Source organism: Sceloporus occidentalis, unplaced genomic scaffold (assembly GCF_023333645.1).
Source record: "Sceloporus occidentalis isolate IW3139 unplaced genomic scaffold, rSceOcc1.0.p SCAF_14, whole genome shotgun sequence".
NCBI classification, from domain to species: Eukaryota; Metazoa; Chordata; class Lepidosauria; order Squamata; family Phrynosomatidae; genus Sceloporus; species Sceloporus occidentalis.
The window spans coordinates 8,206,651-8,220,290 of NW_028316994.1; the positions used below are offsets into that span (position 1 = coordinate 8,206,651).

Below are 13,640 nucleotides of genomic sequence, written 5' to 3' on the forward strand. Positions count from 1 at the left end.
TAATGGTTTATTTTAAATGGACAACCATCGCCTCCTTTAAGGAGGAAGTACATGCCCTTCTGATAATGATGCATTGATCACTTAAGTGCACATGCGCATATATACATAGATTTGGCAGGAAAAGATATGTTGCGGGAGGGGGGGAAATAAGTCATTTATTTCTGAGCCTGCAAAAAGCCTGGGCCATTGATCAGATACAAGGATCTCTCTCTTTTCCTAAGAGGTGATGAAATTTATCTTATCTCTGACAGACTAAAATATTTCTCAGGGTGCTACCAAACAGGTGGCACAATCACAAGCTACAAAAGCTAAACAGTATCCCATCTCTTTGGAGGCCAAAGGACAGCACTGTAGGTAAGTTGTTGTTATTATTATTATTATTATTATTATTAGTCATACCAGGTGGGATCAGAGCAGGCACAGAAGGAATTTAACCCTTTCTTCCCCAGCTGCTATCCAAAGGAAAGTCCCCTTCCTGAGATTATTATTAGCAATGGAAGGAAATTCTGTACTGATACCTGGTTTGGTTTTCATTTAATTTCAGGCATGAGACCTGATGGTTTGGTGACCTTAAGAGCACTCTGGAATTCAGTTTAAGGTCCTAGGTCTCTCTGGAAGAGGAATGAGGTCAAATGGCTCAAAGCAAGTAGGACTGAGAGCACTCACCCCTGGGGTTTTTTGCTGCCAAGAAAATTGCTCTTTATCCCTGGGAGTGGCAAGACTGCAAAGAGTACAGGTTGGCAGGAGGGGAGGGGCAGGAGCATGACTGCTGTGTGCCTGTGACATATATAGTCATTCATGTGAAGGAACAGGTGCAAGGTGAAGACTGGGGAGGTTCTGGCAAGCCAAGGGGAGGGGTAAGTTCCTATCTCCTCTACTCCCTTCCACACACCCTTCTTCCTGCTACTGTGCCTTAAAAACCACATGAACCTGCTGATCCAGCCACTCTTGGCCATGATGTCCAACATCACTCACTGTACCTGACCAGGGACCTAGGATTTTGAGGATCTCAGACTACTTCATTCACCAGTAATTCTTCTTGTTCCTGCTTTTTCCTCCTCTGATCTATGAGCGCCACTTGTTCTCCAGAGGACCCAGGGATTCTGGGCTCTTCAGTACGCTTTCCAGCTTTAACCTACCAAGCCCAGGACTTCTAGTTTCATTGCCTCCTCCAGTACCATGGGCTCCCATTTACTTCTCTTTGGATTGCCTGCTCTTGGGATTTATGCCCTGGCATCTCACTGCCTCAGAAAGAAGCCACATCTGCTCCACAAAGCAAAAAGGTTTCCTGTCCGATGCCGCCATGTCTCCCACAGGGGTGGTGAGTTTTTGCCAAGCCAATTGGAAATTTGGTTGGGGGGCACTTGCAGAACCTGGCAAAGAGGGGTGCTGTACTGCAATTCAGAGCTGACAGAGTAGAGCACAAAGGAGAAATCAGTCACAAATACCTGATCCTCCTTCCCTTCTGCCAAGTGGGGTGTTCACATTTCTTTCTGCTCCAGTTCTCTAGACTTGTATTGCTACATTCCTAAAGCCCAAAGTACAGGCAGTTGGTGTCCCTGGGCAGGGAGTAGGGTAAAATCAGACATTCGGAGTTTCAGTGCCTATTTTCTCAACATCCCCCTTTCCTTCCCAGGCTCCGGTGAACGGATTGAGAACACTTTGGGAGCCTTTAGCCAGTGAGTGATGCCATCTCATCCTACTTTGTCCTCTCTTTGCTTGCACCACTACTGATGCCATGCAGCTTCTAACAGTGACCTCTCTCTCTCTCCACTTTCCCAGTGCCTTGAGCCAGGGGACAAACCTGCTGGAACTTGACTGCCATATGACAAGAGATGGAGTTGTGGTTGTGTCCCATGATAATAATCTTGAGCGCCAGACGGGACACAACATCAAGATCAGTGAGACAGACTATGCGGTAAGGACTCTAGGATTCTAGCTCTCAAATCAACTTGCTCCTGTTATTATCTATGGTTACAGTAATACCTTGCTTTCCATCTGTGATGGAACTCAGTGCATGTGGAGTTCACATCCAGGCACTGACCAGGATCAAAGATGTTGGTTTCAGCAAGAGGGCTGCATAATGTCCTTACCCTTTTTTAAAATCCATCTATACTTTTTTTTAAACCATCTGAACATTTACACACATGCATACGCGCATACTCATATACATCCTACAAGCCACTCAAACCTACATCTCTCCAAGAAAACCAAAATGTCCTGGCTGCTTAGTCCTTATCCTCATTGTGTCCCATAGGATCTGCCACCCTATAAGGATTCTCTGGAGGTGACATTTTCACCAGGTAAGTAGGACCAAGAGCTGTTCTGGGTGAGGAGTGCTCTGGTGGATGGCATATGTGTAAAAACTTGGAGATGTTTTGCCCTGGCAAAGTATGCTCTAAGCCCTCCTCAGATTCTCCTACCTACTCCTTCCTAACAGGTTCTTTCTCCCATGGTGAAGACCATAGGATTCCAAGGCTGGAAGAAGTCTTCCAGAAATTCCCTGGAGTACCTATCAATATTGAAATTAAACAGGACAATGATGAACTCATACAGAAGGTAAGGGTCAGTTTTCTTTTGCCCATTTCATTAATATACTAGATCTAGATGTTAGTTGCTTTCCCTTTTCAGCATTCAGTCCCCAGCAACATTGCTGCTTTCTATAATATACAGAGATTCTCTTTTGCACCTACAATGAATTCTAACCACTTTTGCATCTTGCAATGGACTCTAACCACTCAGAATTGCTTCTCCTCCACCTCTGCATTTCCAGTCTCCCACTAATAAAAAGGAATCTTTTGATACTGAAAAAGCTAACAGATGGTGTAATGGATTTGAAGTACTAGATACATGTGGCCAATATACAATGGAGCTTTGGTATCCGCTGGGGTTTGGTTGCAGGACTCCTTGTGGAAACCAAAATCCATGGATGTTGAGTCCCATTAAATACAAAGGCATAGGAAAATAGTGTCCCTTACATAAAATGGAAAAATGGAAATTTGCTTTTTGGAATTTATATACTGTATTTTAAAAATATTTTTAAGTCATGGATGATTTAATCCATGGATAAAAATCTGTGGATATGGAAGGCTGACTATTATAAAGTGGGCTCTGGTATCCAAGAGTACATGCCACAATAAATCTGTCAAGTGTTTCAGGTGGCATAAGGCTCCTTTTTCATTTTGCTGAAACAAACTAATTTGGCCACTACCCCAGCCCCCAGATTTTCCCTCGTGTAATGCAGCCACATTCACAAGGATCCAGAAGAGCTAGGTAAATGTGTCTCTTCACCCACCTTGGTCCAACACCCTTTCTAGAATCATCTCACATATTCTAAGCCTTTTTAAAAACTGATCATCTCACTTCGGAACATTCTATACACAATGCTTAAAAAACCTTTTAACTTGGCATTATATGTCTCTTCAGTGCATCCACAACTCTTGAGTTTTTGTGAGAAGGAAGCTGGCAACAATGAAGAGGAAATAAATGAACTAGGGTTTACAGATTCAAACACTGTTGTTACTTAAAATCACTGTCTAGTGGAAATTCAAATGCCGACTGTAAAAGGTTCCACTTCATGTGATAATCTACAGGAGGACAAAATGTTGGCCTGCATCAAATGTGCAGATACCATCTGTTGAATCCCTTCAGATGATAAGTTTCTGCTCCTTTTACACAACCTAGGTGGCTCTGAAAAGTCACATCTCCTTCTGTTAAAATAATATTCTGACTCTGTCCTGCTTTACCTTCTGCTCTTATACACAGGTAGCCAATCTTGTTCGGCAATATGAGCGCTGCCACATAAGTATTTGGGCTGCCTTTGAAGGGGAAGTACTGAAGAAATGCTGTGCAGCTGTATGTATCAATTATCTTTTACTACTTTCACAGTTAAAAGAGTCTCATAAACAAAGTAATATTTTAGCAGACCAACCTTTTGACTGTAGAAGAATATGCAGGATTTCAGGCTACACAGGACTCTTCTTGTAGGAAAAAAAAGATGATGCATGCCGCTTTGATCATACAAGTTGGAAAAGCGGGCTACAAATAAAATTATTATTATTATTATTATTATTATTATTATTATAAACAACAAACTAAGACACGTCCAAGCTTCCTGCTCTCTTTCAGTTGGTTTCTTCAGCCTTATTTGTACTGCACATTTAACAATTTCAAACTTGTTAAGCTGCCATGTTCTCCAACCTAATTTTTTGTGTGAAAGCATTAGGGAAGTCCCACAAAGAATTTGCACAGCCCAGCCCAGCCCATAAGACCTTGGAAGTGTTGCTTTTTGGACTACAGTTCCCAGAATCTTCCAGCCAGCATAGACAATATCCATAGTGTTCGTGAGAGTCTGGGAATGGTAGTCTGAAAAAATAATACTTCCAAGCTATGCCTACAATTTCTATGTATGTTTGTGGAAGGTACAATTATCAAACTGGTTTAAATGTGTAACCTAGATGTAAGACTCTCTTTGATCTCCCCACAAGAAAAAAAAACCCAAAGAGACCTGTTTTTTCCTGGGACACCATCATACTTATGGTTGAAAGTCAGACCTCACAACACTCAGAAAGCAATAATGACCTGCAGAGATCTGTGGAATGACCAGGACCAATTCCGATTTGTTCCCGGCTGTTAAATCTGGAAGTTGGACAGCCCTTACTATATATGACATGTAATTATTTTATCTTTCTTATCTATCCCATAGAACACAGAGATGCCCTATATCTTTTCTCTGAAACGTGGCATTATGATACTCCTCCTTTATTACGTGGGACTCCTGCCTTTTTTGCCTCTGAAGGAATCCTTCCTCGAGTTTGTGCTGCCCTCCATCATGAACAGGTGACAAGGGATGAGCAAAATGGGATGGGAAGTAATACATTATTCCTAATGTGACTGTCAGTTCACACTGGGTAAAAAATGAATGAAATGGCCAACCACTCTCTACCTCCATCTCAATGTGCTCTTTCTGCTGACCAGAGTCCTTGAATTCTAGGCTGGTGGTGCAGGTAGGTAAGAGTAAGAGTTCATGAGCAACCAGTCTGTCTATGGATATTAGCCATGACAACTGCAACCGGCAACAAATGTTGGAGTGGGTCAGTCAGTCATGCCTTCCCCCAATAAATTCCAAACCAGTCTCCTTCCCATCCATGTTTTCTATCTCCCAGGAAGCTTTCTGAAGCCACTAGGCAAACCTTGCCCTCACTAGATCACTTTTTACCTCTGCAAACCTCCAGGCTCCACTAAGGCTGCTGCTACCCATTTGTAAGGGTGCTACTGCTTTGGCTTCATAATTATAAGTGCACACAGACCTGATAATCAGAAACAAAATGAAATGAAGTGTTATTCTGCATACTGCCTTCTGGGATGTTGGACTAGAGGCTTTGGGGCTGCAAAAATTAGTCCCACAGAATACATGCAACCTATGGGCTGCATTGTCCCTAACACTCACCTAATCTAATCTGATTTTTCTTATGCATCCTAGTTTGTTGCTGTTTTGTACCTTAAAGTCATTTCTGACTTATGGTGATCCTATCATGGGATTCGCTTGGCAAGATTTGTAAATGAAGCTAAATTGATCTCATTGAGTGATAGAACATTGGCCTTCATAGGCTGGTAATCATTTATAAAGAGGCATTTTTGCAACTGGGACTAGCAGTTTTGGGAAAGGAAAGAACTACTACTGTGGGAAAGAAATTATGGGAAAGAATGACTTCTATGAGAGAAAACTAAGGCCCTGATGAATTCATAGATAAGAGTCTAGGGCTTCTCAGAACTCTTCTTGAGTTGTTACCACTTCAGTATGCAGCGAGAACTGTGCTATTTTATTCAAAAACATTCTCTGCACAAAAATAAACCCTCCAGAATTAGTGCCTCTTTCTAACTTAAAAGAGACCCAAGATTTTCTTGCTACTGCCAAGATAAATATTTCTCCACACTGGAGAGAGCCACTAAAGTACCATCCGTTTCACATTGGCTTATTAGGTACTGGGAACACGTGAAGAGTATTGTTCAGGCTGCCACTGCAATTATAAAGCAATAAACCAATTGTGAAATTAAGAATAAATAAATAGACCAAGCAACTTTTAGTGACTGTAATAATCTACAGCGAAGTATACAATCACAATGAGAGGTGAGCAAGACAGGTCTTTGCTGGCATGGTTGTGCTGCCCCTCCTGATGTGTTATATTTTGTACTTTCTAAAACTTTAAATTTTTTGGGGGGTGGGGGGTGGAGAAATGGAATGACATAAAATTAATTAACTGAAAAGTTTTGTGCCCTGTGTTTGTGTAGCAAGGGAGGAAGGTGACTTTAGGGTTGTTCAAAGAGACAGAGAATCTAGCAGCTTAGAGGAAGAATGACAGAAAGTGACTTTCTTACTGGTAATATATCCTCACTGCTTGCTTGTTTTTTCTAACCATAGGACATATTTTCCAGTGGAAAAGGGCATGTTTGGAGCACTGCTAGCAAAATTTGCTTACAAGTGAGTAACAACAAACAAAAGCTTTATCTGCTCAGCTCTTGGCAACACAGAGTCCAAGGGGTGGACTTAACAAAATCTGCAAATTTTATCACTCGATTCCTCTGGGTTTTACCCAAATCATGTGTGTAAACCCCCCCCCCCATCTGTAGCCTTCTAAAAATAACAATTTAAACATCACGAAAGCACACCCCTTAAATTTAAACACAATGGAACCACCCGGCTTTATTCCATCCCACTGTATTTTTTCAGCTTGTTATTTTTATTTGTAATAATAATAATAATAATAATAATAGGATTTATTTATATACTGCCCAATCACTGGGAATCCGAGCAGTTTACAACAGCGCTTTATAAATAAAGGTTAATAATAATAATAATAGACATTTATTTATTTATTTATTTATTTATTTATTTATTTATTTTGTTTCTGCCCATATTAAGTATCTTGTAACCTTCCCTGTCCTGTCCATTCTCCCTCAAACAGAGTGACAATGAGGAAAAATCTTTTCAAGCATCTGGAAGACAGAGGAATACAGGTAAATTGGAGAGAGCTGAGAAGTCAGGACTTGGGCAACTGTAGCCTCTATAGTGTGCAAATGTGTTGGGAACTTGGTGAATATTGTTGTATTTGTTGCTATAATGCTTAGGTTACAGTATTTTAAAACTACCCACATAATGTTTCTGCAGCCTTCAACTATTTTCAGGCATTTCTCAGAACCAGCTGCCAACGTAATATTCCCATTCTTGAGTGGGTTGCTTTTTAATGCCAAGGCATTTTATTTATTTATTTATTTATTTCATTTTTATGATGCCTTTCTCCCAAAAAGGGACCCAAGGAAGCTCACAAGATCAACCATTTTAAAAACTACAAATAAAAAAAAATAATAATCTAGTTAAAACAGTTTAAAATTAAGATTAAAAACATACAAAAGTTATTAGAACAAAAAACTATATTGCTTCTTTCTTTCTTTCTGAACTGTAGTGCCACAGCGCACCAGTAAAATGACACTTTTGTACTATATATAATTTTGTAACTTGGAGACATTTTTTAAAAAAAACTAGAGAGGAGAACATTTGCTCTTCAAACTACCTGATCACCTCAGCAAACCACTCTCTAGTTTTAAAAATCCCTTGGAACCCCAACAGATCTATTAAATTGTACCAAGACACACACACACACCTCACCAAATAATGGAACAAGTGGACATTGAGGTGCTAACAACACTGCAAAAACCCAGGAACTGTGTGAGAAGTCATGCTTCTTTATGCAAACCTTGAACAATCTGCAGAGGAAGTTTGTCCTCAGTTTTATCTGGCCTTTCAATCCTTTTGAAAAGGGTAGGAGAGTGTGAATATGGATGTTTATTACTAGTTAATTTGTAAACCAGGAAATTCCAAGCTTTCCTCATTCTATTGTTTGAGTGCTGCTTCTTGACTTCGAGCCTTTAGGAAAGGGTCAGATTTAAATGTATCACTCTCATCCTCATGAAAAAACTTAACATCTTAAACTAATACAGTGTGACATAAGCTTTTGTGAGGCCAGAACGCATAGATTTCAGAAATGACATTGTGAATGATACAGAATCAACTTCTTTTTTTTAAACTGGCTTGGTTGCAGACCTCTCTTTCTCCTGAAAGCTATGTCAACAAAGATCAGTTGCTTGCCCACAGTGGACCAGCCAGCCCTATAATTGTATTAGAAGGGGTTTTTTTAATTACCACAAATCAGGGGTTGGACATTGAAAGGATGTTAAATTACATTGAAACAGAATAGATTAGCAACAACAATGCCCAGATGCATCACAATAAGGGGTCATTCACACTTACCAAACTGAAGGAAGAGATTTGCATCCCCCCCCCCCCATTAAGAGCAAACCTAGGACAAAAATAGAGAAAAGAGCTAGTGTGGAAAGTTCTTTTGTCTAACCCACAAAACATTGCCAGAAAATAGTTTCCAGTCTTGTCACTATTATAAGATTTATACTTCCTGATAGACACTACATAGAACTCCTTTGCAGTATTGTTGCACTGGTGATGTGCCTTCAAGTCATTTCTGATTTACTGCAACCTAAAGGCAAACCTATCATGTTTTTTTTCTTGGCAACATTTGTTCAGAGGGAGTTTGCTTTTGTCTTCCTTTGATGCTGAGAGAGTGTGACTTGCCCAGGGTCAACCAGTGGGTTTTCATGGCTCAGCAGGATTCAAGTCCTGGTCAATCAAAGGGGCAGCCATCCAATGGAATGGCATCTGGGCTGCCATGGGAGGTACTTGGAGGTTGCAGGTGGTGTGTTTATGCAACAGTGTGCATTGTTGGGGGGAGGCAACAAAAAAATTACCCAGCATCACAACTTGATGCTGCACCAAATGATCAGGCCATGCGGATTCAGCCCACCTTGGGAGTAAGCTATGCAGACAGCGGGGTTTCGGCTCACTTTTGGAAAAAGCAGGATCGAGCCATTTCTTCTTGTCCATCTGCACTGGCCCTCATTTCAATGGTACTTACATCTGAGTAAGTACACTAATGCACACACTATGTTCAGTTCATATCTCAGATGAAATCTAAACCAACAGCTTCCTGTCTCAAGCTCTGTATTGGTTCCTAGGTGTTTGTGGTGCTAGCTGCATCTATCTTGTAAATGTCAATCTGTAACACAATCAGAGTGACTTCTCATAGAATCATAGAATCATAGAATCATAGAATCGTAGAGTTGGAAGAGACCACTAGGGCCATCCAGTCCAACCCCCTGCCATGCAGGAAATCCAAATCAAAGCATCCCTGACAGATGGCCATCCAGCCTCTGTTTAAAGACCTCCAAGGAAGGAGACTCTATCACCTTCCGAGGAAGTGCATTCCACTGCCGAACAGCCCTTACTGTCAGGAAGTTCCTCCTAATGTTCAGGTGGAATCACTTTTCCTGTAGCTTGCATCCATTGTTCCGGGTCCTGTTCTCTGGAGCAGCAGAGAACAAGCTTGCTCCCTCCTCAATATGACATCCTTTCAAATATTTAAACAGGGCTATCATGTCACCTCTTAACCTTCTTTTCTCCAGGCTAAACATCCCCAGCTCCCTAAGTCGTTCCTCATAGGGCATGGTCTCCAGACCCTTCACCATTTTTGTCGCCCTCCTTTGGACACGCTCCAGTTTCTCAATGTCCTTTTTGAATTGTGGCGCCCAGAACTGGACACAATATTCTAGGTGGGGCCTGACCAAAGCAGAATACAGTGGCACTATTACTTCTCTTGATCTAGACACTATACTTCTATTGATGCAGCCTAAAATAGCATTGGCCTTTTTAGCTGCCGCATCACACTGTTCACTCATGTTCAACTTGTGGTCTACCTGGACTCCTAGATCCCTTTCACACGTAGTTTCATTCAGCCAGGTGTCACCCATCCTATATCTGTGCATTTTATTTTTCCGCCCTAAGTGCAATACCTTACATTTCTCTGTGTTGAATTTCATTTTGTTAGCTTTGGCCCAGCTTTCTAGTCTATTCAGGTCATTTTGAATCTTGATCCTGTCCTCTGGGGTATTAGCTATTCCCCCTAATTTGGTGTCATCTGCAAATTTGATAAGTATGCTCCCAATTCTGTCATCCAGGTCATTGATAAAGATGTTGAATAGCACTGGGCCCAGGACAGAGCCCTGTGGGACCCCACTGGTCACTTCTCTCCAGGATGAAAAGGAGCCATTGTTGAGCACCCTTTGGGTTCGGCCGGTCAACCAATTACAGATCCATTTAACAGTTCCTTTGTCTAGCCCACATTTTACAAGCTTGTTTGCAAGAATGTCATGGGAAACCTTGTCAAAGGCCTTACTGAAATCAAGATATACTATATCCACAGCATTCCCTTCATCTACCAAGCTGGTAATTTTGTCAAAGAAAGAGATTAGATTTGTCTGGCATGACTTGTTTCTCTGAAACCCATGTTGACTTTTTGTGATTATGGCATTGCCTTCTAGATGTTCACAGACTCTCTGTTTAATGATCTGCTCCAGAATCTTTCCTAGAACTGATGTCAGACTAACTGGACGATAATTGTTGGGATCCTCTTTTTTCCCCTTTTTGAAGATGGGGACAACGTTTGCCCTCCTCCAGTCTGCTGGGATCTCTCCTGCTCTCCAGGAGTTTTCAAATATGATTGCCAATGGCTCCGATATTACTTTTGCCAGTTCTTTTAATACCCTTGGATGGAGTTCATCTGGTCCCGGAGACTTAAATTCATTTAGATTAACAAGGTGTTCCTCTACTTTCTCTTTACTTATTCTGTGCTGAAATTCCCCTATTCTGTCCTCTGTTCCATTATCCTCAGGTTGAGCACCCTTTGCCTTTTCTGAGAAGACTGAGGCAAAGAAGGTGTTGAGTAATTCTGCCTTTTCTCTATCTCCTGTTAGCATTTTGCCATCTTCTCCACGCAGTGGCCCTACCGTTTCCTTCTTCTTCCTCTTGCTGCGGACATATCCAAAAAAGCTCTTTTTATTGTTCTTAACCTCTCTAGCAAGCCTGAGTTCATTCTGCGCTTTAGCTTTTCTGACTTTACCCCTACACTGCCTGCTATTTCTTTGAATTCCTTTTTCGTGATTTCCCCCTTTTTCCATTTCTTATACATGTTCCGTTTCAAACTTAGCTCGGTTGAAAGTTCCTTAGTCATCCATCCTGGTTTCTTGAGACACCTCCCGTTTTTCTTTCTCACTGGAACTGTTTGAAATTGTGCCTTCAGTATCTCCCTTTTGAGAAAGTCCCATCCGTCCTGAACTCCTTTATCTTTTAGTATTTCTGACCATGGAATCGCCCTCAGTACTTCTCTAAGTTTACTGAAATCCGCTCTCCTAAAGTCTAGGATGCGTGTCTGACTCTGCCTGGCTTCTCCTCTCCATTGTATAACAAACTCCAGGAGAACATGGTCGCTTCCACCTAAGGATCCCACGACTTGCACCCCATCAACCAAGTCATCCTTGTTGGTTAGGATCAGATCTAAAATAGCTGACCCCCTTGTTGCCTCTTCCACCTTTTGGACCATGAAATTGTCTTCCAGGCAAGTGAGGAATTTGCTAGACCTTGAGGATTTTGCTGAGTTTGACTTCCAGCAAATATCAGGATAGTTGAAGTCTCCCATCACTACTACATCTCTCTTTTCTGACTGTGTGGTCATCTGTTCTAGAAAGATATCATCCAATTCCTCAGTCTGACTTGGGCGTCTGTAGTAGACTCCCACCGTAACACCCCTGTTGTTTCCCTCCCCTTTGATTCTTATCCAGATGCTCTCCACCTGGCTTCCATGATTGATGTCCAGGATCTCTTCACTGGTGTAAATATCTCTGACATATAGTGCTATTCCTCCTCCTTTCCTGTTTGGCCTATTTCTCTTAATAAGGTTATACCCCTCTATTTCCACATTCCAATCATGAGACTCATCCCACCAGGTTTCAGTGATGCCTATTATATCATATTTGCTTTGTTGTACTAGGAGTTCGAGTTCATCTTGCTTATTTCCCATGCTCTGTGCATTAGTGTAGAGACATCGCAGACCATGGTTCCCTTTTACTTGCTGCCTGTGCAAGTTTTTTTGCCTCCCACTGCTGGTTCCTTGCACTGTTTGCCTTGTTTCCTCTATGTCAGTTTGACTATTTTCGCCATCCCTTTCGCCTTCCTTAATATTGTCTCCCTTCCCCTCGGAACTCAGTTTAAAGCTCTCCTGATCAAGTTCTTGAGACTGTTGGCAAAAACATTTCTTCCAACTGGCGTGAGATGCAACCCGTCTGTTGCAAGAAGTCCCTCCTCATGGAACCGCAGCCCATGATCGAAGAATCCAAATCCTTCTCGGCGGCACCATCTGCGAAGCCAGTTGTTCACATCTGCTATTTTCCTCTCCCTTCCTGGACCATGCCCTTCAACTGGCAGAAGAGACGAGATGACAACCTGTACATCCATTCCTTTCAGCTTCCTACCAAGCGCCTCGTAATCCCTTTTGATGTTCTGAATGCTGTGTCTTGCAGTATCATTAGTTCCCACGTGGACCAAAAGGAAGGGGTATTGGTCAGTAGGCTTGACCAGTCTTGTCAGCCTCTCTGTCACATCACGGATCTTTGCACCTGGAAGACAACACACCTCTCGAGACTTCAGGAAGTGCTTTTTTTTCCAGCAGCAACAACATTATGGTGATTGTAAAGTAGTGACTGTGATTTTTCCTCCAGCAACATTCTGCACTGTTTGAGTTAATACATGAATAAATAAGTCACTCACTAGAGAGCCATTAAAAAAATCTAGTTTTCAGAAGAATTGCAAGGAGTCAATACTCACTAACTCAGCATTGTCTTTTCTCTTATGTAGGTTCTTCTTTGGGTCTTGAATGAGGATAAAGATTTTGAGGATGCCTTCAGTTATGGGATTTCTGGAGTCATGACTGATTATCCCACACGTCTCCGGACATATCTAGACACTCACCCACCTCTTTTCAATGAATAATTACCATGACTGAGAATGCACTGCGGGAGAAGCTGCTTAATATTTAGATACCTGACTGGGAAAAGAAGAGAGATGTGTAGCATCAGAAGGAAAAGAAAGAAACCCTGAGCTACATTTTGTATGGTGAAAAGATATAGTAATGTTATGAAATAAATAAACTTGACTGTTACTAGTACTGAGTAGCATTTTTTGCGACTGATAATTTAAAAAATGGGAAGAAGGACAAAAGGAGTCTTGTGAAATCTTTAACAGTAACCTGTTTATTTTTGAATAAGCTGAAATAATTAGCTTAGTCTTACAACTTCCTCTTTTTATACTAAAATAGTTTGATATAGCTGTATCTTGGATAGTTGTTATAAGCAAAGAGTTTGAAAGAGATGCCATATGTGATAAATCAGTGCTTTGTCAGCTATCTGATGCAAGGGACTACCAGAGTTTTCCCCCCGCAATGTGTCAGGGACCATTATCATATTTGTGCCCATTATGCACAGCTGATTCTTTCCTTCCTAGAAACTCTCCACAGCCCAGAGCAGCCAATTGTTCACAGACAGATACCAATCGATGGGCCGCCATGTTAAGTAGCAATGCTTTAAATCACAACATTCAGTTACAATCCTGCTTCTAAAATCCTGAAAATGTTATCTTTAGTCTTAGGTTTGTAGACCTTAGTGGTTATAGCTAAAGGGGAAAA

The 13,640-nt window shown here is 41.4% G+C and overlaps 1 protein-coding gene across 3 annotated transcripts; it reads left to right on the forward strand.

Moving 5' to 3' along the window:
* Positions 1–667: 667 nt before the first annotated feature.
* GDPD3 (glycerophosphodiester phosphodiesterase domain containing 3) lies at positions 668–13,121 on the forward strand. Of its 3 annotated transcripts, XM_089479879.1 has the most exons (10): positions 669–1,321; positions 1,637–1,679; positions 1,783–1,918; positions 2,258–2,303; positions 2,441–2,559; positions 3,766–3,855; positions 4,706–4,839; positions 6,422–6,481; positions 6,966–7,017; positions 12,815–13,121. In XM_089479879.1, the coding sequence occupies exons 1-10, from the start codon at positions 1,180–1,182 to the stop codon at positions 12,947–12,949; spliced, it is 957 nt and encodes a 318-aa protein (XP_089336005.1). In that variant the 5' UTR covers positions 669–1,179; the 3' UTR covers positions 12,950–13,121. The 3 variants fall into 3 exon arrangements, with proteins under 3 accessions (XP_089336006.1, XP_089336005.1, XP_089336007.1); XM_089479880.1 differs by lacking the exon at positions 3,766–3,855 and having other exon boundaries at positions 668–1,321; XM_089479881.1 differs by lacking the exon at positions 1,637–1,679 and having other exon boundaries at positions 1,203–1,321.
* The last annotated feature ends 519 nt before the right edge of the window (positions 13,122–13,640 follow it).

What these genes read in the sequence shown, in the direction of transcription:
- GDPD3 (XM_089479879.1), top strand. Translation starts at nt 1,180, where the DNA reads ATGGGCTCCCATTTACTTCTCTTTGGATTGCCTGCTCTTGGGATTTAT. An exon ending in CCATGTCTCCCACAGGGGTG is followed by an intron (nt 1,322 to 1,636) that starts GTGAGTTTTTGC and finishes TTTCCTTCCCAG; the next exon opens with GCTCCGGTGAACGGATTGAG. An exon ending in CTAGCAAAATTTGCTTACAA is followed by an intron (nt 6,482 to 6,965) that starts GTGAGTAACAAC and finishes TCCCTCAAACAG; the next exon opens with AGTGACAATGAGGAAAAATC.